The 27,988-nt window shown below is 41.5% G+C and overlaps 1 protein-coding gene across 1 annotated transcript; it reads left to right on the top strand.

Moving 5' to 3' along the window:
- vwc2l (von Willebrand factor C domain containing 2 like) lies at positions 1-27,725 on the top strand. Its single transcript, XM_069663812.1, has 5 exons — positions 1-649; positions 1,383-1,917; positions 8,351-8,449; positions 16,364-16,493; positions 22,661-27,725. The coding sequence occupies exons 2-5, from the start codon at positions 1,492-1,494 to the stop codon at positions 22,810-22,812; spliced, it is 807 nt and encodes a 268-aa protein (XP_069519913.1). The 5' UTR covers positions 1-649; positions 1,383-1,491; the 3' UTR covers positions 22,813-27,725.
- The last annotated feature ends 263 nt before the right edge of the window (positions 27,726-27,988 follow it).

The raw sequence follows: 27,988 nt of genomic DNA, 5'->3' as shown, positions 1-27,988 counted from the left end.
CGGAGCGCTCCCTCCTTGGTCTCGCGTGTTGACGATGAATGCAACCTCTGCCGACAAAACGAAAACCAAATAATGACTCGGTTCAACCACGAGTGGTTTAATTTTTTATTCTGTTTAACTTCTACACAGCTGGATTTTTATTTTCTGTCTTATTTATCGCCACATAACCGCTGGATGTATACACAAATATGTGCAACAAGACTGGCTGCTGCTTTCTAATGTTCACCTGCGTCGTTTGGAAATAAATTGACTCTGGATTCTCAGGGAACGCTACAGAGGATTTTTTTTTCTCTTGGTCTCTCTCTCCGTATTCCGCATGCCTTTGGACGTAAACTGTGATATTGTCTCCAAAAGGTGAGTCCGAGGAGGATAACCATGAGGCAGACCTACTTTTATGTGGATATCATTTTCTCCGCGCTGGAAAGGGGGAACCATATCACCAAAAGGCTGGTGTTTAATAGCTTTTAAAGCCACCATCACGACCGAGGGGGAGGATTATAGTGTCTGGTGGAGTCTAGTGAATTTACCCGGTGGATAAAGTGAAGTTTCCAATACAGGCTATAAGCGACTATCTTTAATCTGCCCTAAACCTCTGCGTGTCGGGCTCTCTGGCTTCGCACTAAGTGGATATCAAGCAATTTTCAACGCGGTGAGTTTGCCCTTTCGTTTAATAAACATCCCTGGCATTTCAATTGATCTGTCAAGACACGCAGCACGATCCCAAGCCAAGGGGAAATATTTATTTTCGCATATATTTGTTAAATTGTCTGATTTCTTCTCCTCGGTCCCCCTTTCCGAAAGAGTAACGCGTTTTTTGGAGGGGGTTAAATCATTGCGCATTTAAGATTTGGACATTTGCATGTTACATGGCTGATTTAGTGAGAACATGTTACTGTAAGTGCAATGTTGGAGCATCAATGCGTACAATTATTGGCTTCAAAGGGGAATCGAAATGGGACTAATAGCTACCTGTTGTCTGTGGTCGCTCTCATAGAGTTTGGAATTGTACGAAGACAGCTTATAGGTTTGGTTTTAGTGAATTAGAAGAATACTGTAATGAGCCCACTACACCCACTTTAGATAATGCATGTTTGAACCTTTTCCTCTGTTGTTGGTCGTTTGAGATTAGACACTATTTGAATCTGAACACCAACACCAAACATTAAAGATAGAAACTGCACCCTTTGTTTTTCCCTTTAAAAAAATGTCTTAAGCCTGTTGAGTCCCATTAGTCTCTGGATAATAACGACAACTGCAGCAGGAGGATAAAATATACACAGGCCTGAGCCGGAATTAAAAGTGATGTTTTCTGGTCAAAGGGGGTGTGCAGAACAGCAGCAGTGAATCATCATCCATCATATCATCTCTTATTTTTTCAACAGCAGCCCTTCTCCTCCAGTGATGATGACTATGATGATGGTAATGAAGCGCAGGATGGATCAGGAGAGGATACCAGGCGCTTAGGGGATGTCATCCACGCAATCTCGTTGAATGTGGGTATCGATGCCGCGGCGAAGGATGGGAAGGACGGGCCCTCTCCTCCTCTCGGCCGCCTGCGTCCTCCTGCTGGCCCTGCGCGTCGTGCGTCCGGCCTCGGTGGGAAACCCTGAGGATTACGCCGCGGACGAGGCGGAGCGGACGGCCAGTGAAAACATCGTGTTCGATGACTACCGGGGGAAAGGGTGCGTGGACGACAGTGGCTTCGTGTACAAACTCGGGGAGCGCTTCTACCCGGGACACTCGAACTGTCCGTGCGAGTGCACGGAGGACGGGCCGGTGTGCGACCAGCCCGAGTGCCCCAAACTGCACCCCAAGTGCACCAAAGTGGAGCACAATGGGTGCTGCCCCGAGTGCAAGGAGGTTAAAAACTTTTGCGAGTACAGGGGGAAAACGTATAAAATACTGGAGGAATTCAAGGTAAGATTAAGTTTTGCAACATGGATCTTATTTCTTCTGATCTTATTTGCACATTGAAACGGTTTATTCAGATGCGTCAGCTTACAAGCCAGATTGTAGCACTTAATATAATGTGGCTTTCACATTTCCAATATGCACTATAATTATGAGTCATGCAGGAGGAGCATTTATGACTTTCTCCAGATATTGTTTCCAGTGTGTACACTATGAGATCACAGTGAAACCTTAATGGCTGAAACTGATGCTCATGAGTTGGTTCCATGTTGCCAGGATGATTCAGTCAGTCACAGTGAGAGTCTGGATGCCACTAAAGCCACCATCTTACATGGCAGTCTGTCTGGGCTGTTCTGTGATTTGAAGCAATACAAACAACCCTAACTAGTCCTGCGTGTTCATAGCGAGTGACAGACATAAATCAATCCAAACATGGAGCAGAATCCAAGCAGGATGGTGTCATTTTGGTACAGCCACGAGTCTGTGCCTCATGGGAACAAAGGCCTCTCTGAGGGAATATTAAGTTCACTAAATGAAACACCTACACACTTCTTTTGGTGCTACAACTTCAAAATCCAGTTCGTCAGCAGCACTGACCCGTGCTGGGTTTGGGTTAGTGAGTCTTTCAGTTAATCTGAGTATATTTCTGTTCTTGGCATACTAGAAATGTATCATAGAAATGTGTTCATTGGCCAAGGGCACAAACATGGCTGCCTCCCAGAGTGATGTCACCCCCCCTCCTCCCTGCACTGTCAAATGAACATTCAGCCAGCATTTCTAAACTGACAGATGCTCTAACCGTGTTTTAATGCTTCGATTTGTGGACACGACACAGAGTCGTCGCTGGCAGATTCGGTTTCCCTGCATCGCCTGCAAAGGGAGCTCTGTTTTTTACCCATCAAACCAGCGTCTCCGCGGCTGTTGTAGAGCACAGCAGCGCCGTCTGATTCGAAATGACACTTCCAGCATGACAACTACGGTCTGTGTTTAAACTGTTGCTGCCCATGAGGGACCCCTCCTCATTCAAATTCCTCACGAGTGGATTGGGGCTGTAAGTGATTGAGATATAAAATGACGTAATGGAAGTAAATAAGGCTATAGCTCTATGGTTTAACATGGTTCTTGCTCATGTCTTTGCAAATATATCAGTCACTTGTTAGGTTAAGTGCATCTATTATACTTGTGACTGGATCTACTTGAATTATGGGAATACAAGGGTGAAGTAAGGTTGGAGTCTTGCGTTGTTTGTTATACTTTCTTACACGTGAGGTTAACCATTACAATACTACACCAGGTGTCATATAGTTTGTGCAGGCACCATGAAATGATAGGAACACTGGAACTAAATGAGTGTTTAACAGTATTGGTAACCACTATGGAGATACTAAATATTCAATGTAATATCCATTTAGGAAACTTCCACTTCATGTGCGGATGACTATTTCAGAGCCTTGGCATAACTCTTAGCATCAGAATTATACGGACACTTTACCTATAAATAAATTGTCAAGCACTTCATGCAAGTTGAATCAATCGACATTTGTTCCAAAGCCAACCAATCGGAGCAGGTTATTTATTCTAACATTTCTTCTACATCACAACAGCCAGCGTGCATTGCGCCCCTTCTTCGGAAAGGAATGGCCCAGCGAGAGACGCTGGAGTGAAATACTACCGTTTCTCTGCAGGCAATGGCTCAGAGCGGTACAGAATCCAAAATACGACAAGAACATACCGGTGGATCGTCTAAAAAATCTTCATGTCTGCAGTCTACATTTCAAACCTGACGATTTTGAATGAGACATGACATCGGAGGCGGGCGTCCTAGATTGAGGAAGTGTAGTTTAGCCATCTCCCTGGCGGAGATTTTCCAGGGCCCATTGGAGAAGTGGATAGCGTCCTTCAAAGGCACAGAGCCATTGCATTTCTTTTTTACCATAATGGCATTAGCTCCTCATGATAGCATAATAGGACTGAGGCTGAAAATCGGCGAACTGGCCCTTTAGTGAAGACACTTAAGACTGAAAGCATTGGAACTTATTAAAAACGCATTAAACATGATTTAAAAGGAAAACTAGTCTACCTGATTAAAGGGTTTCCAGTGTCAGATATATCAGTATCAGATATCCTAATTGTCTCTGCAAAAACCTTTAAAGCCAAAATATAACTTATTATGGTATGGTTCAGGTTTTTGAGATTACAATAATACATTTGACGCATTTTTCATTGCTGCATAGACTGTATAAAAAGAAGGACGACATGACAGCTCCCTAAAAGTGAAGCCAAAACATTTCTATCGCCCCCTGCTGACTGGCTGCAGTATAGGTCATAAAGCCCACCTCCTCCATGTTAACAGATGGGACATGAGTCTAACTATAAAATCAAAATACATGCCAAACAATCACTACAGTCATTGAAGTTTCCATATCTGTGAACGTCTGCTTCAGACCAACACAAAGAAGCTGTTCTGTTGTTAAATACGCCGACATGCGGGATCTTTGCCATTTTTTCTGTATGTTAAAAGTATGTTTTGGTTTGTGGAAGTGGCTGCGGCGGCTCCACCCACCGATCTCTACTGCGCAGCTCTGGCTCCAAATGACGTCACCAGTCCCAGATGGCAGTGCTCATCACAGGGGGCTATTTTGGCTTCAATATTGTACAATGAGAGCAGATGGAGACGTGTCGTCCATCTATATATATACAGTCATTGGTATCAGAAAGCTGTTGCATATTTACACATCAAGCAGACAGATTCTTTTTGCCCTTTTTTGGTCTCAACCAAGTATCTGTCTCATAAGCTGCTAAATTCTCCACTATGTTCACCTGCTAGTCTGCTGTTTGGTGTTACAGAGATAGGATGCAGTCGGTTTAACACCTCTATATACATGTGCCTGATGCAGCTCGAGCCGAGGTTGATTGGTGGGCCGTAACACCAAAACAATACGCTGAGAGAGGCTACAGTGTTCTGCAGAGCGGTAAGAAACGGCATTAACTTCAAGCAACCTCTTTACTTATGTTTTTTATTTACACCATTATAGAACATCTTTATTAGTGCAGCTTCTATGATTATAATTATGGTTAAATAACAATTTGTAAAAGCTACAACTTCCAGCATCAGGGGAAAGGACCCTGACCTGCCTGTGTGAACGCTGGAAATGCCCGATTACACACTTAAATTAATTGGAAAATAGTAGCATCTAAATGTAATTTGCAGCATGTGGATATCTACGCAAACAGTCCTGTTTCCTGTTTTTATTAGAAAACCTCTGCAGGTCTCACAGGTATGAGTAAGTCTGTGAGTTATTTACAGTTACACTGTGAGGAAACACTGTACGTCGCGTCGTCCTCACTTCTTCTCACCTGCCATGACAGGCGTCAGCAGAGTGTTTTATAATCAGTAGTTTGTTTAAGTCTGGGTTCATAATGGCTGAGAGGCACAGCAACGAAACATCTGCTTGAGAGGTTGGAACATGTTGCACCTGTGAATATTAGCATGTCACGACACTGAAACAAATTGAAGCCGGCAGGGGGTCTGCACAGGGAGCAAGGTTACGTAAAATGTAGACAAGCATCATTATTAACCAATCCACCACAGTGTACCAACATTTTTTAGTAAAAAATGATCAGTTGTCAGTGTAATATTGCATATTTTTGGGGGCTTTTCATTTTCACTAACATTTTGTGTCCATCTGTGGTGCATTCAGGTGCAGGAACAGGGAGTCACACACTGGTTTGCACTGTAAGGAGAACTTTAAAGGCACCTTTAGTGCTGAAACAATTAGTTAATTAACTGATTAGTCGATTCACATTAATAATAAAGATATGCAATTAACCATTTAAGGAACCAGTCAGATTATTGCTTTCCTTTTATTTACATTACAGTTAATTGAAATTATTTGATATTTGAATAATTGGATAAAACAAGCAATAAGAAGTTGCAAATTGTAATGGGCATTGCTTACTATTTCTCGATATGTGTTATATTTAATAAAGAATCAAGGAATGTATAATTGATATGCATCATAAATGATGCATTGGCACATCAGTATGTACGTAGCGTTTCCGTTAATAAGGGGTGTTCGGGATCAGACCATTTGAAACCCATGCACTTAATCTGTACTGATTGGTGTGTTTGCACGTCTGACAGCATCAGGCTCAGTCCTGCATTGGGATGCAGGGCCACAGATTTGTTAGGGCCGCGGTGAGTGCATAAGCCTCGCAGTTTGATGTGAGATCAAGTCCATCAATAGTGCAGCTCGACCTCATGCTAACCTTGGATCGAGGGCCCGGCGAGGGAAGGACAATTCTTCGCATTTGAGGGAGAGAGAAACATTCATTTGTTCGTATTGATTATTCTCAGTGAAAATGACTTGACAGAAATAAAGAGGGAGGAAATGTGCAGTGCAGGATGATCCCCCTCCTCTATCTAAGACCACCTAAGTAAGAGTCTAAAGTGTGAGTCCGCATCCTGTGTGAAGGTCGAGTATTCAGACGACATGAAAGCTTGGGAACCCTGCGGCGTTAGAGGAAAACAAAGACTGTCAGGATCCGGTATACAGACCCCTGTTTAGAGATGCCGACAGGTTAACCTTTGATGTCGGACTCATTGGCATTTCCTTTTCCGTGATGTGCTACATTGTGCAGACGTTTGCTTTATATTCACAAGCTGATGATGGTGAGGAAGATGCAGAGGAACAGCACGTCAGAATGATAACAGGAGAGGTCAAGTTTAGAGTTTAGGAACTTTTGGATGTTAAAGTTTGAATGAAGAACTGTTCTGAACATGAGCTGTTCTTTACTCCCATATCTATTTTTGGGGTAAGTACTTTTACATTCCACCCTACATTTTAAAATAAAAATCTGTACTTCCCATCCCTAACATTCTAAAAAAAACCATGCTGGTTACTTTAAGAGACTGTGAGGAACCCCTGTGGACAAGCAGTAGAGATGTTCCGATACAATTTTTCCTTCCTCATACAGATTCCGATACCTAGACTGGAGTATTGGCCGATCCCCCTCTGATACTAGTGTTTGTGAAATCAACCTTAAACCTGTTGATTTTGGGGCTCATTGGTTACGTTATCAGATCAGTATATTGACTGATGCACTCGCCATTACCCAATACCACATATTAGGCAGTATCAGAAGCCGATACAGACACTAGTATTGGTATTAATCAAGTGGCAACCTCCGGTGTCGAAAAATGAAGCCAACGCAGAAGTGCAAAAAACTGCAATTCCTCGAGTGGCCACAGGAGGCAGAGTTGGCGGCTATTTTGGCATCAATTTTGTACAACTAGAGCAGATGGAGACTCGTTGTCCATCTATGAATACAGCCTTTGGTACAATGACGATCCTGTCCTGTACGTGGCTGTGTACTACATTGTACTTGCTGTGAAAACTTGCATGTTGTAAATTGCTTTGATGACGTTAAAAATAACTGTAAAGAAATTGTCAACCTTGCTGCGTATGGTTCAAGTTGATTTTGTGGGCCAAATAGAGGCATTAGTATTTTAAAAAATCCCCTTTGTCAGCACTTAAAAACTGGTGAAACAGTAGGTGAAACTTGTTTTTAGGAAATATCAATTATTTGTTGCATTATTGTCTGCCTCCTACCCAACATCAAGACTGATTGGATGGGAATGGATGGGACAATAACACATAGAATAGACGTTTCCTTGGCGTATCCATCAGTGCATATCACACACAACGGACATAACATTATGACGAGTTTTAAGACAAAACAGACAAGAGACGGAAACTTCAACACAGAGAAGAGGGCATCTTGTGAATGTGAGTTCAGTGACTGACAAGGAAACAGGCACCACAGAGCAGCTGGATATCCCCATTCAACTGATTTGCACTTCGAAGCAAAGTAAAGGTTAATTAATTTCAGTAGATTGTTTTTGCTTGTTAGAATAATTTTAGTTTATTGCTCTTCAAAATATTCTGTGACGTTTAGTTATCCTTTCACATAAACAGCCGCTGCTACTTGTATACTCTGAGTCCATTAGCCTTTATCACCTTTACATCAGTGAAGAAGTTGAATACGTGCTTCTTCTTTAACACAAGCATCTGTAGTACTTGAATTAAAAATGTGTGTACTTTTGCCTCCTCCTTTAGCCCTACATTAGAAGAGTGTGCAGTCATTGTCATGCGAGTGGTATTGGGCATTCATTCAGCACAAAGCAGCTGACTGCAGTGCAATGTCAGCATGCCATTTGTTGCATCTAATGCTGGTATAACTCATGCATCAGCAACCTGACAAATACATTCAAATTGATCACCTAAGTATTTACTTTGAGCAGCAAAGTATGCCATATGAAATACAGTGCACAAAGTAGATTTTGCAGGTGAAGTGAGCGGGTGTATTTCTACTCTTTTGTTCTGTTCCCCTGTGAGAGAGTCATGCCACTCAACCTAAGTAGGTGTTTCACCTACAGGGTTCCCCGTCAGATGAGGAAGGGACCAGTCCCCCCAGCATGGCTGCCGGCGTGCCTCTGGCCTCAGCGCAGCTACAATCAAGAGCCAGGAGATATAGGGTGAGTTCAGATCCCAGATCACCAGGCTAGGGCTGGGATGTGAACTCAAATGTGAACAATCCCGTCCGTGCTTCCTGCCATCCCCCCCTTAGAGAAGGGATGCAGAGTTGAACATTTTCAGTGACAGAGGCACACACAATCAGATTTTCTGGCATAATTTCTCATTTAGAGGCAAGTAAAGTTAATTGATTCATTTTTAAGTAATATAACAAAGGCATGCAGCCGTAATACTTAATTTGTTCTAACCTTTCCTTAAAATCCCCATGAGGCGGGTACTAATTTCTTCAGTGCAGCGCAGCTGCAGCATACCACTGTGTAGTCTTATTGAATATTTTCCCAGAGATTTTTTCACCCCTCTGCACCTAGAATAGATGCAAATGATGGAAACGTTTTAGTAGTTTCTTTTTACTCTTAATTGTTCTGTCAAAACAACTATAATCTTTACAGATGCACCATAATTATAGGAACATACTGTGAAAGCACCTGTACCGTACAATTACAACATTTAATCTACAGCACGCACACACACACAGGGAGCTGCCTACACATCACACACACAGTAATCTGCGACTCAGCTCTGACACATATAAGACAAAACAGTCATGAAAGCTGTAAAAATGATGCTCCAATTCATTTTCCGGTCCAATTTTCCAGAAGCAACAAGGGTCAGATTTAGAAGAAATTATTAACTGCAAACAAATAGAGCGCAATTTTGAATCTCTTCCTCTGGTTTGAACTTAAATACCCCTGCAAAAGACTCAGGGGAGTTTAGCGTCATCTGTGTGTGTATTCCTCAAACAGCTGTTCAATGTTTTGACTTGGACAACAGCAGCATGCAGTTTAACTGTCAACCCATTCCCGTCACTCCTGTTAACCTCATAGGTGGGATTCCTGACCCTGTTGTTCAGCCACAAAGTATTCCACATTACCTCACTGAAGGTTATTTGACTTCGCATTGCCTGAAGAAAAAGCTTGACAGTGGATTCACCCTCCTACCTAGTGAATAAAACAGGGATATATAGGCGTCTTTCTCCCCCGAAACACGCCTAAATTTGTCGCTGGTGCTCTATTTTCTTTTTCGAGGCATGACTGATACTCTTCACGGGAGACCTCTTGCAAAAGGACGCGCCGAGAGAACCGGGCGCTGCTGAATACATTGAAGGAATCAGAAATGTGTCATGGCTGCATGAAGTCGCTTTCTCTTTCAAGTTATATTTTTAAGGCCAATTGTGAGGTGGAACTCCACAGGGATGAAGTGCTACCTGTTTAGATGAGAAAACTGCCTATAATAAAAATGAAAGTGAGGCGTATAAAACAAAACCATGCACAAGAAATTGATCGTGTCGCCTCAAACCAAACAAATGATTTATGGCCGTGTTTATGTTGAGTTTAATTCCGATTTATTCCTTCAATTTACCTGCAGCCACTTTTTGAAATGATGCATTTGCCAAACGGAAAGAATAAAAGGTTTATCAGATTTTGTCTGAGAAACACCATATGATGTCTAATAGTCTTCTGCTCTATCCTCTTAAGATAGTAATGTGCCTTGTGGGGTAAAGGGGAAACTGTATCAGTGCTGGATGCAGGCTTTAGTGAAACTGCTCCTAATTGTTCCCAAGTTTTGGAGTTATTTCCTTAGTGTATATTTGCTTCATCAAATATTAGTCAGAAGTGGATCCTTACCATGCACATAACTAATGATTGCTATTATTTTACCCAGAATTATGTCATGTAAACAGCCATCCACTGCAGGCTAAGTGCTTTAGCATGTTGCTAACAGGGGAAGCATTAATAACTTTAAGATGTTTTTTTTGTTGGGCTGAAGTGAACTGTGCAAAAAGATCTAACTAGATGTTCTAGTTGCGCTTCTTAGGTGCGTTGGTGTTGAGATGGTCTGTTCTGTAGCACGGTCACATAGCTCTGATTTGGGAGGTGCGTGAGAGTGGGGTGGCAGAGCGAGTGAGAGACAATGGAAGTGTGTGTGCACGAGTTCATGACGCGTCGGGGACCGGAGCAGCGGAAGAACGAAGAAAAGAGTGATCGGTAGCTTTAACAGAGCTAACAGGGACTTTACGCAGCTACGGTTGAAGGAACGGCTGTGGCATTAGAAAAAAAATAAAAAAGTTCCACTTTGTGCACTTCTTGTCGTTGTAGCCCAGCTGTCTACTAAGGGAGAAAGACTGGTTTACCGTAGTCAGTATAATGTAGCGTGTAAGCGGGTAATTATGTGTTTATCGTATTTGGCATTGTCATATACTTTTGTATATTCGATTCTACATTTAGTAGTTGTATGGGTTATTAGTATATTTGTTAGGTACCCACTAATTTCACCGATTTTCCTGTTTGTTATAGACAAGTGATCCGTTGCCAGCAGCAGTCAGGAACAAATCATTGCTTAGTGACATTAGATTTCTACCACTATGGCAACCTGTTAGAATGTTTCACGGGCGCTGCAGCTGTCCCTCAGGAATCACTGCTTAAAGTCCCTAATGTGCAGACTCCTCAAGACTCAAGCCGCGCTCCCATGTCTGCTGGCGTATTAGAGTAGCCCCGAAGCTAGCTACAGCTTCGGCCCTGGAGCAGAACAGCAATGAGTCTCCCCTGTACTTTCTTAGTACGGTCGGGACACTGAAGCAGGAAAGGTTAACAACGGCTTGGCTCATTAGTTTAAAATTAATATTTCACCAGGTTCAAACGATGTATTGTATTTCGATTAAAAAAGTGACAGTAAAGTACGTGTTTACATTAAAGCCAGACCGATATAGGACTTATGAGGCCGATACAGATACCGATTCTGATGGGAAAACATGTATTGAAATATCATAAATGTTGGAGCTGGGATAAAAAAAAATAGACCTTTTTGTAAAGATATGACTCTCAATGTGAATTTTTAACATTATTATACATTGTTAATCAGTTCTAGTGTAAACCACCTTTAAGTCAGCCCTGTGGTGCCCTGCTACATGTGCAGCAGACAGTGCTGAGAGTATCGTACACTAAGAAGTCGTAGCCCACACGGTTGGACAAACTACTTAATAAAACCTTTTCTAAATCATCTGAAGAATTGTATTTCTGCAAATTTTTTTCCAAAATAAAATCAGCACATATCTAATATCCGCATATACCGATATATCTTATCTGTGAAAGGCCTATATTGGCCCAATAATGTCTGCCAGGCAATATATCAGTCAACCTCTAATTTCCATAGAGCAACCTTTAAGTCTTATACTGGCATTCATCATTCAGGATGTATGAAATGTACATGTTAAATAAGAATCTGTGCTCTTCATATCTTTTTATATGTATTATTTCAAGCACATTCAGGTCTCTGGTCGTCTGTGTTGCATGCGTTCTGTCTCACTCCTCCAGATATAACCACTTCTTTCTGCACAAACTCAGCTTTTAGCATTTAACAATGATCCCACTTTTGTTTCTGGCGGCCATGACTCTGCTGCATTCTGGTTTTACTTCCTCCATCTTATCAGCTGTAATAAAGAAAGAGAGCAACAATACATTTATCCTCTGCATTAGAGTTTTAAAGCTTTCTTGTTAGACGTTCTTTTTCTCAGAAAGTGTTTGAAATAAATAGGGCGAGATGTGACCGTCGCGCAGACCCCGGGGGGGTTTGGCACCATTTCCTCTTTGGAAATTAAGTAACATCGGTTCAGCATGTCAAAAAAAGTCTGTTGTTGTAAAGCAGGAAGCCGTCGGCAAAAAAGATTAAAGTCTCATCCTCCTTATGGTCAGACTTTGGGACTACTGTCTTGGAATAGTACGGGTTTTATTAACGCCATGACAGCTTTTAAACCTCACCAGGTTTCACATCTAACCATGTGCAGATTGTTCTCATCCTGCTATACATGTCTATGTTTCATGCACTAATAACAAAATAGGTTAAAGAGGAGGTATTATGCTGTTTCACATTTTAAGACATACAGTGTTACAGTGTTGGATGTCCATACAAGTTTCAAGTCTGAAGGTTAAAGTATGTTGGAGTAATCCGCTGCTAAAAAACGTGTGAACGCTCACTTTCAGTCAGACTTCACTTTGTGATGTCACAAAGTGGAGGAACTATTTGGGCATCTGCCAGAGACACAGCAGAACTTCTTGGTCCTGGCACAGTTCAAGGACACGCCCACCCAGCAGCTCAGTCTGCCCCACCTCAGCAGGCTTCAGAGAGCTGGCCACTCAGTGGAAAGTGGTCTTGTAGGGGCGGGGTTTCTTAAAGAGACAGAGCTGACTGAGTTGTTTCAGGCAGAGGCTGTAAGAGGGCCTGCACAAAGCACCAGTGTGAAAAAAATGATGAGTTCTTTTAAGTGTAAATTAAGCTTAGGTACTCCACAGGCATCACAGAGTGAAATATGAATCAAAAAAATTTGCATGACCTTTAAGTTGGAGGTATGATTGATGAGTTTCTATTGCAGTAATCTAGCTCAGATGCTGGTTTAATTGCAGGATATGATATTAACATGCAAAAACAAATAATTGGAAATGCAAAAAATCATATAATAAGTGTGCATGCAGACACTAAATATGAGGTTGCATCTCCATTTAAAGATGATAATAACCGCACAATATGAAGCTCATTATTAGGAGACACTGTTGCTTAAATTCCCTGATGAGACATATTTATTATTACCTCATATAATCCTGACTTCTGGGTTTCCACTGCTGGAAGTGTCAAATTAAGGTGTAATTGCTTTTATATGTTGCTCAAGGTTAATGTACCTTATCTTCACCCAACCCTGAAGCCTCATGGGCAGCAAAGCAAAGCGAGTATTATATATTTAATTGCTTATCCCAAGACAGAGCGAAATATTCCTGCTGGAGAAACATGCCGAATGATAAAGCTGGAACTCAACCATGACATCATGAAGCCTTATTGTATGTGTCAGATGCAGCCCTTTAATCCCACCTTTCCATCCCCCACAGGTTAAGCCTGTCAGGTTGACAAAATGGAGTCCATCTTCCATATGTATGAGACAACAACTTGCCATGTAATTGGCGCATTTCTGTGCACGCGCTCAAACTGACAGAGGGGCGGATAACTCGGCCCTAAGGGTGTATATTTTTTGCCATGCTTTTACGTGAGCAGGCTGGTGTCAACTACTTGTGGATGACTAAGATATGCAAGGGATGTCTGACTGGAATTCCCAATGAGGCGAGAGTCACGTTAGAGATGTTCAGGTACCATCTATATGTGTGTTTAAAGAAGCTTTTATCGTGTCAGTGCAGCGACACAAGAAAGAGGAAAGGCCTTGAGATGTGTCTCACATCAGGGAGCAGCGGATCTAATATATGCAACAGACACAATGAATGAGCAAACAAAATCAATCATCATTAACATCACTCTGAGTGTGGATCCTCTGAAGCAGATATAAAGAACACAGCCTTTTATACCAGAATACAAACAATTGCAGATTTTCACACAGAAACAGATTCATTCATCCACTTGTAAGGACTCTGATTTTTATGAAAATACAAGAATAATAGTTCTATAGATATAGTGTCTTACTTGCTTAGTTCTATTATTTCAACATGATATTGAAGAGCTCATTCTACACAGAGATTAAGTTTATTAAGTATAACCACAATCAGAGTATGCGTTATGCACTGCTCTCTTTCCTGCTGTCCCCCCCTCTCTATCTCCTAATGTTGCTAAAATGTTATTTGTGGCTGTAGTGCAACCAGACTGCAATAAATTTGTATAAAAATACGAGCCTGACTTCCCATTTTGTGGCTCTTAATGCATCCTGGCAAAGCTGGCTGATAAAAGTCACATTAAAGCATCCAGATTTACCACAGCGCTTTCACTTATCTCTGCACAAAACTGGATTATGAACAGCGGAGCCGTTGTTGTTGTAAGAGGTAATATATTTTCTGAAGCTAATGCAGTTGTAATAGTTGTGCAAAATAAAATAAAATCTGAAGCACAACGTTCAGCTTTTAAAGGACTCGTTTTTTAAAGCTGTATTTTGAGCCACAGTTGCGCTCAAGTCTAGAAAAGTTTGATACCACTTTACCGTCTGTACAGTTAATATGAATCTGGAACAAGGAACTTGTTAGCTTAGCATACATTTTGGAAACATGGAGGAAAATCTGCCCTGGCTGAATTGAGTAAACAAAATCCACATTCTAGCAGCTCTGTTGGGGGCTATCAATTTTTTTTTAACTTCCCATGGCCCCCATTGGTTAGCTTACAAACCAGTTATATCCTCTTAATTAGTGAGCATTGGATGAGCTTTTAAGATGGGAAGTTTGATACAACTCTACCGTCTGTGCAGGAAATATGAAGCTGGTACCAATGCTAGTTAGCTTAGCTTAAATTCTGGAAACAAGGTTAAAAAAAAAAGCTCTGTCTAGTGTTAACAAAATCCACATTCTAGCAGCTCTAAAGCTAGCTAATTAATATTTTTTGTTCAGTCCAAACTAAATAAATTTTTTTAATGCTATATTATTGAGAATTGTCATTTTGGGAAAGGATCAGTAACTTCCTGTAGCCCCCATTTGTTAGCTAACAAACAAGACATATCTTGTTAATTAGCGAGCTTTGGAAAGAGCCAGGCTAGCAGATTCCCTGTTTCCAGTCTTTCTGCTTAGCTAAGCAATATTTTCAGAAATAGCCACAGTCGCTTTCTTGCCTTCTTAGATGAGAGGTTTCATACCACTCTATGTCTGTACAGGAAATATGAAGCTGGAACCAGCAACTGATTAGCTTAGCTTATATTCTGGAAACAAGGTATACAAGCTATCCTGGCTCTGTCTAGCCAAAACAAAATCCACATTCTAGCAGCTCTAAACTTTGCTAATAAACAAACGGTGCCTTGTTTGTTTAATTTAAACAAAAATCCAAAGAAATGGCTTTTTTAGCAGTTATTTATCAGATTTTTGTTAGGGACCAGTAACTACCTGTAGCCCCAATTGGTTAGCCAACGTACAAAAATGTAGAATGCATACCACTCTTACATAACCAAAGGTCAAGCACATTATTAGTCACCTCAATGTCAATCAAGAGTCAAAGTTTGCTCACGGTGTAGCTGGTGTTGAATATAAATTGATTCGCTTCAACATATTGACAGCTGCATTTCGGGAAAGTTTTGGACTGTAAATCCTTCAATTGGATTACTCATCCAGTCCATTATGACTCATCTGAACCGTTTTGTTCAGCTGCAGTGGCTGCTCTCCACATAAACTGACCCGCATAACCCTTAAAAAATCAATACTTGGTCAGATGCAAACTGTAAAAGTGTTATGAAATATGAAACATTTGTACCGTCTAAGGTTAGCACGAAGTACTGAGCTACTGACAGTTCAGACCCGGCGAAAACAGGCCGCTCGAAAGAGTGTTCGCTATGATGAGCAGAAAGAAAATGTAATATGCTGAACAGTTGACCTTTCGTGATTTGGAAACAGTTTGTATTTTTCCACTCCATGTAATTGCATTACAGTTCATTTTACGGTCAAGAGACTTTGTAAAGACAGAAACAAGTAAGAGGCAGCGGCAAGGAGAGCTGCATGGCTCTGATTTACATGTTGCAGAGGTGGTAAGATAAGCCTGTGAACTGTTTCCTGAGGCAGCAGAATGCAGCAAAATACTAAATATCATGAACACGTTTTATAGAGTCCCTTATTGGTTATTTCCAGTGATTTTATTCAAAGTCAACTACAGGCGCTGTTTGTTAAAATGCAAGTAGCCTAATAAAGCTGGCTCTGTGAATAATTTATTAACTTGTCTCTTTGTTTATGAAGACTGTTTGAGATGCATATAATAGGAATATTCAAGCGGGAAATATCAGCAAAAATGCACATAGGAGCAGGCTGTTTCAGTAGTAATCATGTCAGGCACACACAAGGTGAAACCTTCTGACTCATCTAACCCAGATTCACTGTTTCTCTTCCCCCCTCTGCCCACAGCCGTCACCCTGTGAATGGTGCCGCTGCGAACCAAATAATGAGGTACACTGTGTGGTGTCCGACTGCGCCGTCCCAGAGTGTGTCAACCCCGTGTACGAGCCGGAGCAGTGCTGCCCCATCTGTAAAAACGGTAAACACCCGTCTCCTCTGGAATTCAACGCACACTCCTCAGAAGTCATTAAATTTTCATTAAACCGATGACGGCAAAGTTTATCTGCGGTATCGCCATTTGATGGCCGCGCCTTCAGAGGATGAGGATGTAATTGATGTTTTATGAATTAAAATGATTACCTTGGGCCTGTTGGACATTAATGAGCAGTACTAGTTTTAATTATAAATGACACACTAAGCAGGGTAAACATTAGCCCATTGATTAAAGGCATGGTAGGAGGGACTAATGGGTCCTTGGAGAGCCTTTTATCTCCCAGTGCCCTGACGCCCTTGTCACACACAGCCAATCCCAAAATTGGAATTATAGGATTCCAATGGTTCATTGGCTATTTACAAGGCGAGGTGGGAGATTTCCCTTTGCCAGCATCAATCCTGAGGGAGAGATTTAGCTTTATGACTAAAGTACAGTAACTGTCCTTCTGCAATGTGATCCTGGCTTGAATGATCAGCCCCAAATAATGCCTGTGGGAAATATTAAATGCAGTCACAACAGAATGCTGCATTGCCTAAACAAAGACATTTATTTTGTTATTTCACAGGGCTGAAACATTAACCTTCAGACAGCGTTACAGCTATAACAGCTAGCCAAGTTTTCTTGAACTCCAATGATAACCTGATAAACAAGATGTACTCTCATGATTATGCGCCTTGTTATTGCACTCATTATGAGGTGCAATGCCAGAAATAGAGACATATTTTACTAGTGTCCCTGTTGAAATAAGGCAAAACAAATATCCTGGATATTTTTTTGCTTTTCCTTTCAAGCAGAGGCTGACCTATAAATGTGAAGAGAGGAGTTTAGTTTGAGGCGGATGCTAAGTGGCCATTTCAACACAACTACCCACATTTTCTTTCACACTTTCGCTCATTTCTTCTTCATCCCCCTTGCTTTTTTTTCTCTCTTTTTTTATCACACACAAACACACAAACACCCACACTAACAAGGCTGCAGAAGCTGCTAGGAGAGCGCTAATCCAGGCTGACAGGACACAGTGACACCCTTGGCATTTCAGGGTAGGCCTGCCGTTTCTAGACTCCCCAAGGGTGCGTGGTCAGGCTCTGGCAGGCAGATAAATCTCTATAGGAGCGGAAGGCTGAGAGGACAATGAAGAATGCTGTTTAGCTTTCATTTTTGGCTAAGGGACAGGGTACTATGAGAGGGCGACATCTAATGATTTGCTCCAGTTAGACATGCAATTAGTGGGGGACAGTGAGACATTTTGTCTATTATTTTACCTGCTGCAAGTGTTTCAAATTATTATGTGGAATACGCAGAACCCTTTGGAAATGTCAGTGATGTATTTGTGCTCCTTTTCTCACCAGGGAGGGATTATGAGACAGGAACAGTAAAAGTTCAAGCCAACAACACCTTGCAAAAGGGACTGCCAGTGAAAACTAGCCGTTCGGCTAACTCGGGTGCATTTACATTTTGTTTGAATGTTGATTAATGTACATTGTCCCTTTTCTTCTGTTGTCACATAACAATGGTGCTTTGACCTAAATGCAAACGTTAGCATGCTAACACGAGTGCAATGACACTGCCAAAATGTACCACCTTCACCTTATTTGCCTAGCAAGTTAGCATGCTAATATGTGCTTATATGTACAGCTGAGGATTGGATTGATTAATATTTCTAGCTTAATTTGTCAGACTGCCTGCTTATGGTGGAGGAACACGTGTAAAAAACACATCGTGTGTTTTTGAGCCCATGCTAACTTTTCTAAATCTTATGGGACTGCTTTTTCTTACAGAGACAAAGAAGCAAACTCTGTTTGTATAACTGTGTGTGTGCTGGGTTACTCACATTAGAGACAGTGTCATGGTTGAAGGGGCTGTTTCATCTGCAGACAAACTCTACAGCGTAGGAAGGTTGAATCTCCACACTGCTGCTACACTGCTCCAGTACAGTTGAAAGTTCTGTCTAAACCCACTCACTGTGAGATAGTTAGAGAAAAGCTTTTGGGTTGTTTGAATTTAAGTTTGAGGCCGATACTATAACCTCATTTCAGCTTTTAATGAAATGTTTCAAATGAATGTATTCTGGTTGTAGCCTCGGACATCTGTTGACCTACAAATAACAAAACCTTTGGTCACAGCGTTTCATTGTGAGGTGGGGCTTTTTACCTCGTCTGCTTCTTGGTGTTACACTGTGAAAACAGCAACGGAGAGAAGGAAGCACAATGGAGTATTCAGCCGGTCGACATGCTTATCTCTGAGCTACACATTCATTAAGTCCTGGTGATTCAGCTCTAATCTTTATCATGAATTATATACTGTACATTCATCAGGGGATATATGTAATTATATAACTGTCCTGAAAAAAAGATAATGAGAAGCAGTCTGAAGATTTTTTTCAGTATGATAGGATTAAAGCATGTATAGATCTGCCGGGTCTTATCTGTTTGAAGGCTGTCATTGTGGGTTTTTTAACAGACATATCATAGAGTAGCAGTGCCATAAAGCTGTCTACGGTTAGCTAACATATTCAGAGTGACAGATTCTGTGGAGGACAACTGCGGATTTTTGTGAATTAGAGGTTTTTGGCAGGTGAGTTTGTATGGAAGCACATCTTACCTCTAGGCGAAAAACAATATTATTCGAGCCAAATAGACAGTAATGAAACCTAATAATGCCCTTAAGCTGTGTTCAGGGAAAGTATGATGTGCTGAGACAGTCCTGACACAGGACAAACATTTTCTGACTTCACTACATTTTATTGGCCGTGAATCGATCACAGGCTCGACAGGTGACAGCGTGTCCTTGGAAAGGAGACAGGTAGCTCAAACTGTGTCCTTGTGCCTTCAAATCTATCTGGCTATAAACAATCACACTTGGCAGCGTCACCAGTCACTCTCTTCCCTCATCAACCTCTGCTGAGTTTGTCCTGTAACCTGTGCCAGCGGTCCGGAGGCAGATCAATGAGAGTTAAGACTTGGCAGGCGCTCTCAATGTCTCCTCTAAGCTGAGATCAAAGGGTTTTTATCGGGTCCATATAGAGCATGGGGCTCATCTTTGCTGGGGCAAAAGATGGGGATTCTAGGGAGGCAACGGCTCAGTTGTCAGTGTCACATGGACATTTAAGGCACCTTATTTTCACTCAGAATTACTCCAGAAAATTGAGCAAAATGTCATATTCATCTCAAGATAAACATATTGTTACTAGCTAACCCTGTTTGCCCATCTTAAAGGAAGTGCGGAATTTTAAACTTGGGCCCAATTTTTTATTTTACAAATTTGGGTGTTGAAATGTCCAGTAGATGGCCTCCAGCGCGATAAGGCCGCAATGGCTGCAACATAATCCCTTGGGGCAATTGCGCCCGATTAAAGTACATCCACTTAAAGTGCTTGTTTTTGCCACTGACAGATTACTCTCACATTTCAGACGTCCTGTTCAGGTAACACCTCACCACCCGCGAGATTTCAGAGTGAGACTTCTCCTTGAGCGAGACTTCTGTTCCTGGTTACACAAAAAGGATCTTACTCTTTAAAAAAAGGACAATCTATGTAAGTATCATTTCCGTAATGTTGTCGGACACCTGGGGTAACAATCTGAGCCTATCAGTGCAAGCACTTTTAGTGGACGTTCTTTGATCGGGCGCAATTGCCCCAGGGGATTATGTTGCAGCCATTGCGTCGGTATCGCGGCGGGGGCGGAGGCCATCTACTGGACCGATTTCAAAAGTTTTTGTTTCTATGACTCATTTTGAAATGTGTAAAAATGTGTAAAAAAAAAAAAAATAGGGCCCAGGTTTAAAAATACCGAACTTCTCCTTTAAGGCTAGCAAATAAGGTTAAAGTAAGACAAAAGTTGTGGTCTTGGTTGAATATTGAAATACTGAATATTGTCAGCATGCCAACTAATCTCTTTTCAATTCTGTGACTTGATTTAGCCTTGTGGTTTCAAAAGTGAAACCAATGCAAAAGGGCCTTAAACCTGCAGTCTTTCTAATGGCCAGAAAGGGGCGACTCCGCTGGTCGCAAAAAGAAGTCCAAATGTATTGAGCCAGATGAGAAAGTTAACCCACTTTTCAGTTGATTTATTACCTCAGTAAACATTTCCCTAATGAGTTTATGTTCTTAATTGCTAGTTTTAAGTCTTTTCTGATCATGGCCCCATTTAGTGTTTACAAAGCAGGGCTGTGGATCGAGTCATTGAGAGGTTGCTACCACCCTCATGCCAAATGGTTATTCTGGCTCCAAAAAACACAATATAGTCTATGCTTTAAACAAGTGATATTTTTTGCTTAAAGATTATATAAAAAAACGAATACACCTTTTTCACAGCGGTTATTTTAGCTTATCACAGAAAAGAACAGTGGCTCTTTCTTTTCTAGTGTCCCTGTACGCCACGTTAGAGTGAAGCTAAGCGAGTGATCTCAATGACAAGGCCCTGAATGTAATTTAACAATCCTTCATTCTGTTATTTACACCTGTGCTTTTCCTGCTTTTCCATGTCAGAATGTCATGCTGTGAAAAGAGGTCTTTCCTGCACTTGTTATCCACAAATCTCTGTTCAGGAGTCGGAGCTAATGGGGCTGCAGAGATTGTGTCTGGCTGGTGTTTTTTGAAAAAGCTGTTCTTCATGCAAATTTATAGAGTCAACTTGGGTAAAGTGGAAAAACAAAGACTGAGAAGCAGAGCTGCTAATAATTGTATAAGCCTCCAAACAGGAAGCTCAGATAGGAGTTTTTTTTTACAGCAGATATATTTACTTACCACAGCAGGAGAGGCACAGGTGTTACTAACAACATTAACAATGGCTCTGATCCCAGTAAGCCATGACAGTGTGACAGTGAGCCGGCACGCACAATATCAGGACCCTGAAATTGAAGCAGCTAAATGGAACTCAGCCATCATTCATTATTAATTACACCTCTGCTTTTCCTACTGTGGCATGAAAGAAATGTTCTCAATGGGAAAGGCCTATACGTGCCTGAGTTGATTTATTGTGCAGATTTGCATGTAGCTGGCTCGTGTCCCTGAATGTACCCCTTTTTACAGACTCTTCAGGTCCACTAACCATATAGTTTGACGTTAGCGATGCTATCATTGAGTTAGCCTGTACTAAATCAAACTCCCCAGGACACTTAAATGTCCATGAATATTATCCATGAAAGCTACTGTGTCTTCAAGAGTTATGAGACATATGAGTTTTTTATGACTACTCGTAGAGGACTCTTGAATGGAGCAGATTTTACAGAGCTGAATACCGAGCGCTATCCAAAGTCACCGTCACACCAATTGAGCTCCTGATTGCTTCCTTTAAATGATTAAAAGTGGAGCGAATTCTTCTGGCTCTTCTGTCTGAAGAAATAGAGGATAAGATACACCGCCTAAAATCACCCCGAGGCAGGAGAAACAAATTAGATTGAACAATTTCTTGTGGTATTTACCAATAATGAATGTGCCGCATTCCCCACAAAGGTAACACTGTTTTTGGCTTCCTCGAGAACAGATCCTTAGATGTACCCGGCCTAATCTGTCTAGATCTGCTGAGATTATCAAATACATGGGGATGAGGTGTTCCAGTGGTACACAATCCAAAATGTTTGAGAATTAATCGAATCTTATCTGTGAAAAGGGATCCAAACAAACAAGTCTGTCAGTGTTTTAAGGATAAATCAGATGTCAAAATTAATCTTTACTGTTTTGGAAGTCAGTGCAGAGTGTGTGTTGGAGTGTGTGTGAGTGTAAGAAACCATGTAAGGAATTGCTAAGGAGTTCTTTGGCCTTTTCATACAGACTGAAGTGATTAACACCATCCTCCCTACTGCCTCTCAAAGCAGCTTTCTCTCTCTGTACTCCAGCCTCTCTGTACTGCCAAGCCAGCGCCTGGCAGGCTTCTCTGCTCGCGGCGCATTAGGATGCAAAGCGCTCCATGTCGAGGGAGAAGGGGAGACTAACAAAAGCGCTTTAGTGTTGCAAAAACAAGCCCATCGGTGCATGCCCGTGAAAAGATCTGTACGTCTGCTCTGACTCCCCCTAACTCCCTGCAGCTCTCTGCATCACTCCACCACCCCACCAAAAAGAGAAGCTCTCAGGAGAGCCACATCCATTTCTTGTCGTTCTAACTCCTTCTTTCCTGTCTTTCCCTCCCTTCCTTCCCTTTCTTTCCCATGCGGCAGGTCCAAATTGCTTTGCTGGAACAACGATCATCCCAGCCGGAATTGAAGTAAAGGTGGACGACTGCACCATCTGCCGCTGCCACAACGGAGACTGGTGGAAGCCGGCGCAGTGCTTGCGGCGGGAGTGCCTCAACGGCCAGACGTTGTCATAGAGAGACTCCACCGGGAATGGTGGGAAAGCTCAGGCAAGGCCCTGCCTACTGCACCATTTTGTATGATTGACAGGGCAGGAGCACAATTCCTAAGCAACCTGAGACAGCATAGTATCGAGGAGATGCTCTCACAAGCTTCACACAAACACAAAACTAGCCACTGAGAAGAAGACGGAACTTGTCTCGTGGCTGTTTCCACCCTCCAGTTTTAACCGTCCTATATATTTTCAGAAATTGACTTGCTTGACTTGCTGCTCTCACACAAAAAGTTTCTAAGCTCTTTGAACTCTTTCCTAACCATTGGCAATGTCGAATTGCTCATGTCGATTTCTGTTTGTATGTCATCTGCTTGTCGTACTTGTCTGTCACAATCACGCAGGTGTTGTAAAATTCCAACAGCAGGAAAAACAAACCGTAAGCACACTTAACGGCGCTTTTTTTCTCCCCATACGAGGATCAACACGGCACTGCAAAAAGTGTGCTCGAGTTTCACGACTTTCACTTTAAGAGCTTGTTTACAAGATGCACATCACACATAAATGTTTGTGTCTTCATAAGACTTTTTATCGCTATGGCAGGAACTCACCTCTAACACTTAGATGATGCTACTGTCAATTTTATAAACTGCTGTAAAAGCCCAAAAGCTGATTTCATTGATCAACATACCATTGTTTTGAGTCTCTGTATTATAGCAGCACAGGCAGGGAGCGTTTGTATTGTAGAGTCAGCTGAAGGAAAAGGAAGTCAGTAGACGGCAACTATGAGACGGGAAAATGTTAAATTCTGCAATACTGCAGCAAACAACTTTGGGCAGCCTCTTTCCGGCTTAATTGTCGTTATTGTTTCCTCTCAGAGGTCCGTATCCTCCAAAATATTCCCACTAACTAACTGCTTGAACTTGTTATCAAGGCAATTAGTGAGCCAAGAGCAGCCTGCTTTAATTTCCCTTAATCAAGGAGTATTCTGTGATAAATCATCCAGCTGGGTGCTTGGCGCTGCCGCAGCCTGCATGCTGGGCACACTCAACAAGAACCAGCAGACAAAAGGAGGGAATCTGCATCTGCCTAAGCAGCATTCACAGGCACATTGTCCATTGTAGCATACACAAGCATTCCATTCATCCACAGTTTCGCCGCCATAGTGTGTGGAGCTGCACCTAGTGAAGCACTTAAAACACAAGGCTGTTAACATTATCCCACTGCTATAGATTATGTAATAGATTTTCAGTTCCTCCCCTACCTGATAATGTTAGAACAGCTCCTCCAATGTGATGTGGCTGTGGTTAGGGCTATAACATAGAGACAAGCTAATTTATTGCCTTGATATTTTCCAAGACAAGATTGGTCCTCAAGTGGTCCAGCCTGCAAGAAAAAGCACCCAACCAGGGCCCAAATCAGGATATTTTTTTACATGATAAATACTAGTCATTAATTCAAAGGTGAATTCCAGTAAGCTCGTGCCATTCATCACGAGAATTTTTTCCATTTCCAGAAAATCCGTTCTTGTTAACCTTTGAGACCCTATTCCTGGGCGGTGATGGATGGTCTGCTTAATAGCTGCTACCAGCACTCTGTAATGAGACAGAAATGAACATGGGATAAAGAGCGATGACTCCAGAGGTGTATTACCTTAAAAATCACTAAATTTGGAAAGAATCTCAAAGTGTGCAAAATGTGCTGCATGGTTTTACTGCTGCGGCGCATGGGTAATAGAGGCAATCGCGGAATTGAAAGAGCGTGGGTGGAGTTCAATTTGAGGTGCAACAATGGAGCGCGGGTCATTTTCATCATTAAGCTACAGTGATTTAGTGTCTTTCAATAGGAAATGACAGGCCTCATCTATCTGGCTTGAGGTCTGCAGACTCATAAAACAAAAGTGACATCTATGGTTTATCAATCACAGCCTAAGCACTCGAGACATTTGAGGATTAATAAAAGGAGCTTCATTTATCTTAATTACTTTAAATGCCAAATAATCATTCATCCTATACATGTTTCTGAAAATATTTTGGAGTCACTTTCCTGGGTAGCAACAGAGAGAAACGGGGGTGAGTGTGCCAGTTGACCGGGATTAGAGGCATTGCTGCCACCAACGATGCCTTATTGCTTCTGCCCTTTGGCATTAAAAGGTACAAAAAGTCCAGAATGCTTTAAGTGCTACTTTGTTTGCAGTCCTCGGTGTAATAGTTTAAACCAAAACTACTTATCGTTTTACCCTCAGACATTCCAGTAGGGTCAATTCACCAAACTCACAAGGCGTTCATTTTCCTCTGTCACACTCAGGGTGGGAAGCTCAAATGCTGTTATAATGTTGAACTGCTCCAGGATTTCAAACCGTATAAACCATGTGCATCTGAATATTCAACAGCATTTCACCACTTCCTGATTGATCAGCATGTAAAAGGCAATGGACAGTGAAAAATAAAAGGACATTGGGCCATATTTACTCTTAAACAAATGATTTGCTAGACCATTAGCTACCATCTACCAACAGCTAACATTAGCATTCAGCCACTACCTGGCTAACAATACTGTTTTATAGCATTACAGGACACAAAAGTGAAGTCGTAAATGCCTAGCTAACTGTGTAGCTAACAATAATGTTAGCTACCATTTAACAACAGCTTACATTAGCATTCAGCCACTTCCTGGCTAGCAATACTGTTTTATATTGTTACAGGACACAAAAAGAAAGTCATAAATGCCAAGCTAACTGTAAACAATAATGTTAGCTACCATTTAACAACAGCTAATGTTAGCATTCAGCCACTTCCTGGTTAACAATACTGTTTTATAGCGTTACCGGACACAAAAGAAAAATCATGAATGCCTAGCTACCTGTAAAGTTAGCTAGCAAACAATAATGTTAGCTACAATTTAACAACAGCTAACATTAGCATTCAACCACTTCCTGGCTAACAATACTGTTTTATAGCGTCACTGGACACAAAAGGAAAGTCGTAAATGCCTAGCTAACTGTAAAGTTTGCTAGCAAACAACAATTTTAGCTAGCTAACAGTAATCTTAGTAAGAATTCTTTGATTGCTAACGTTAACTGTTGTGACTAAGCTGTCGGTAGCTAATGGGTAGTCAAAAATTAAGTTTTATCTTTTTTTATGTTTGAATTTTCCTCCAGATTTTTAACTGTCCATTGTCTTTGAAATGATAATGATTGGTCGGATTGTATTGGTGATATACGGTGAATAAGGAGTACAACCGGGCTGCACGGTGGTGCAGTGGTTAATGCTGTTGCTTCACAGCTAGAAGGTCACTGGTTTGGGCAAGGTGGGCCTTTCTGTGCGGAGTTTGCATGTTCTCCTCGTGCATGCGTGGGTTCCCTCCGGGGTCTCCGGCTTCCTCCCACTGTCCAAAGACATGCTTGTAAGGTTAATTGGTGACTCTTAATTGCCCATAGGTGTGGGTGTGAGTGCGAAAGGTTGTCTGTCTCTATGTGTCAGCCCTGTGATTGACTGACTTGTACCCCGCCCTTCGCCCAATGACAGCTGGGATAGGCTCCAGCCCCCCGCAACCCTGAACATGATAAGCGGTCTAGATAATGGATGGATGGAAGGAGTACAACCACAGCTAAAATTGGAAAGCTGCATTGAAACGTTGTTTTTTTTTTTATAGTAATAAATGGAAAAGCATCAAACACGGCGGACATTTGTATTAATTTTTTATTTATTACGTAAACTGAACAGGGGTTCTGCTTATCTTCTTAATTTGCAAGCTACAAGCTGCTTTCATCAAGTAGGTGTGAAGTTAGGGGTGTGAGTGAACTGTTTTTTAACAAAGTCAAACCATCCAAAACCAAGACCATGCTTCACTGTCCTTCCACAGGTAAGACTGCGTTGTTATCGAGGGTGCTAGTGGGAGCTAAAAAGAGATATGAAATCAAATAAGCAAAGCATATATTCAGAGCAGGTAAAGAAAACCATGGAATATTTTTCTCACCCCAGCAAATGAGATGCAGGCATGCAGGAGAATTGTACCAGTGCATATGTTGCTCTGCACTAAAGTAGGTTGACTCCTAAGAGTTGAGATGAAAATTACTGTTATATCTCCTGAAAACTAAACAGGATGAGTTTCATCCACAGGGATTAACATACATTAGAGTCTTGCGTGTTGTGTGAGAGAATAGGGCGCATTTAAAAACACAACAAAAGCGTGTTGGCTGTTGGCACAGATCCACTATATATCTCAGAGAGTTTCTTTGTTTTCACAGCAGGATTTACATTTCTCTTTTCAAATACGTGAGTGCAGTTTCATGGTCAGATCAGCGACAGAGTCCGCCTTTGTTAATTTTCTGCCAAGAATCTTTGTCTGTTTGTGAATGTCTATTCAGATGACCCCATCTTTCATTCCATCCACAGCTTGTACATGGGCATTTTGTTAAGGTAAACCATTTGCTCACTCCATGAGACACCGACTTACTGTAGCTGGAACTATGAAAGATTGTTTGTTTTTGTCCCTTATGTTTTTTTCAGCAACAAAACTGTTATATGAAGTGTGCCTGAAAACCAACACAGTATCTGGGATACGAAGAGAGAAACACTGTTATTATACAATCAATTGTATTCATGTTTGGGGCACCAAGGGGTCTGTTCATGAGGGACTCATCATTTCTATGACAAATCTGAGTTTCAAATTAAGAGCATCTTTGATTGTATATGACTACATGCTCATGCAGGTTCACCCTAAGCTGTACAAGAAATAAAGGGTTGAAATTTTAAAAGGCTAAACAACCCTTGGTGTTCCCCCATGTTGTTCATATGTAAATATCTTCAAACGTATAATGTGTATTCTGAAATCTGAGGTGGAGTAAAAAAAACGACAAAATATAAATAATAAGAAAATGTGTATCATTTATCCAGACAAAAACTATTTTGTTAAATAGATTTGGAAAGAAGTGTTATTCGGCAACATGAGTGTGGATTTCGTTTTTATGTTCATCTGCAGGTACACTAATGTTCCTAACCACTTCAGACACCCATTAACAGCGACTGAAAAATGTGGCATTCCTAAGTGCAAAAAGCATTCCTGAATTCAATACTGCTGCTGCAGCAGAATCTTCCTTGAATTAAGACATACTTTCTGTGTCTACACCCACACAAAACCAACAATTCACATTCTGTCACTTTACAGCTGACCCAGGTCCACAGGTCTGGTTCACCTTT

This window comes from Semicossyphus pulcher, unplaced genomic scaffold (assembly GCF_022749685.1).
Source record: "Semicossyphus pulcher isolate SPU_LCO1_2020_fin unplaced genomic scaffold, fSemPul1.0.p SCAF_15, whole genome shotgun sequence".
In the NCBI taxonomy this organism is placed as follows: Eukaryota; Metazoa; Chordata; class Actinopteri; order Labriformes; family Labridae; genus Semicossyphus; species Semicossyphus pulcher.
Note: the sequence above shows the minus strand (reverse complement) of the source record. Positions and strands in the feature narration are given on the sequence as shown.

Excerpts from the sequence above, each read along its gene's own strand:
- vwc2l (XM_069663812.1), top strand. The coding sequence starts at position 1,492 with ATGTGGGTATCGATGCCGCGGCGAAGGATGGGAAGGACGGGCCCTCTC. Across the intron at positions 8,450-16,363 it reads CAAGAGCCAGGAGATATAGG|CCGTCACCCTGTGAATGGTG; the intron begins GTGAGTTCAGAT and ends CTCTGCCCACAG. Across the intron at positions 16,494-22,660 it reads CTGCCCCATCTGTAAAAACG|GTCCAAATTGCTTTGCTGGA; the intron begins GTAAACACCCGT and ends CCCATGCGGCAG.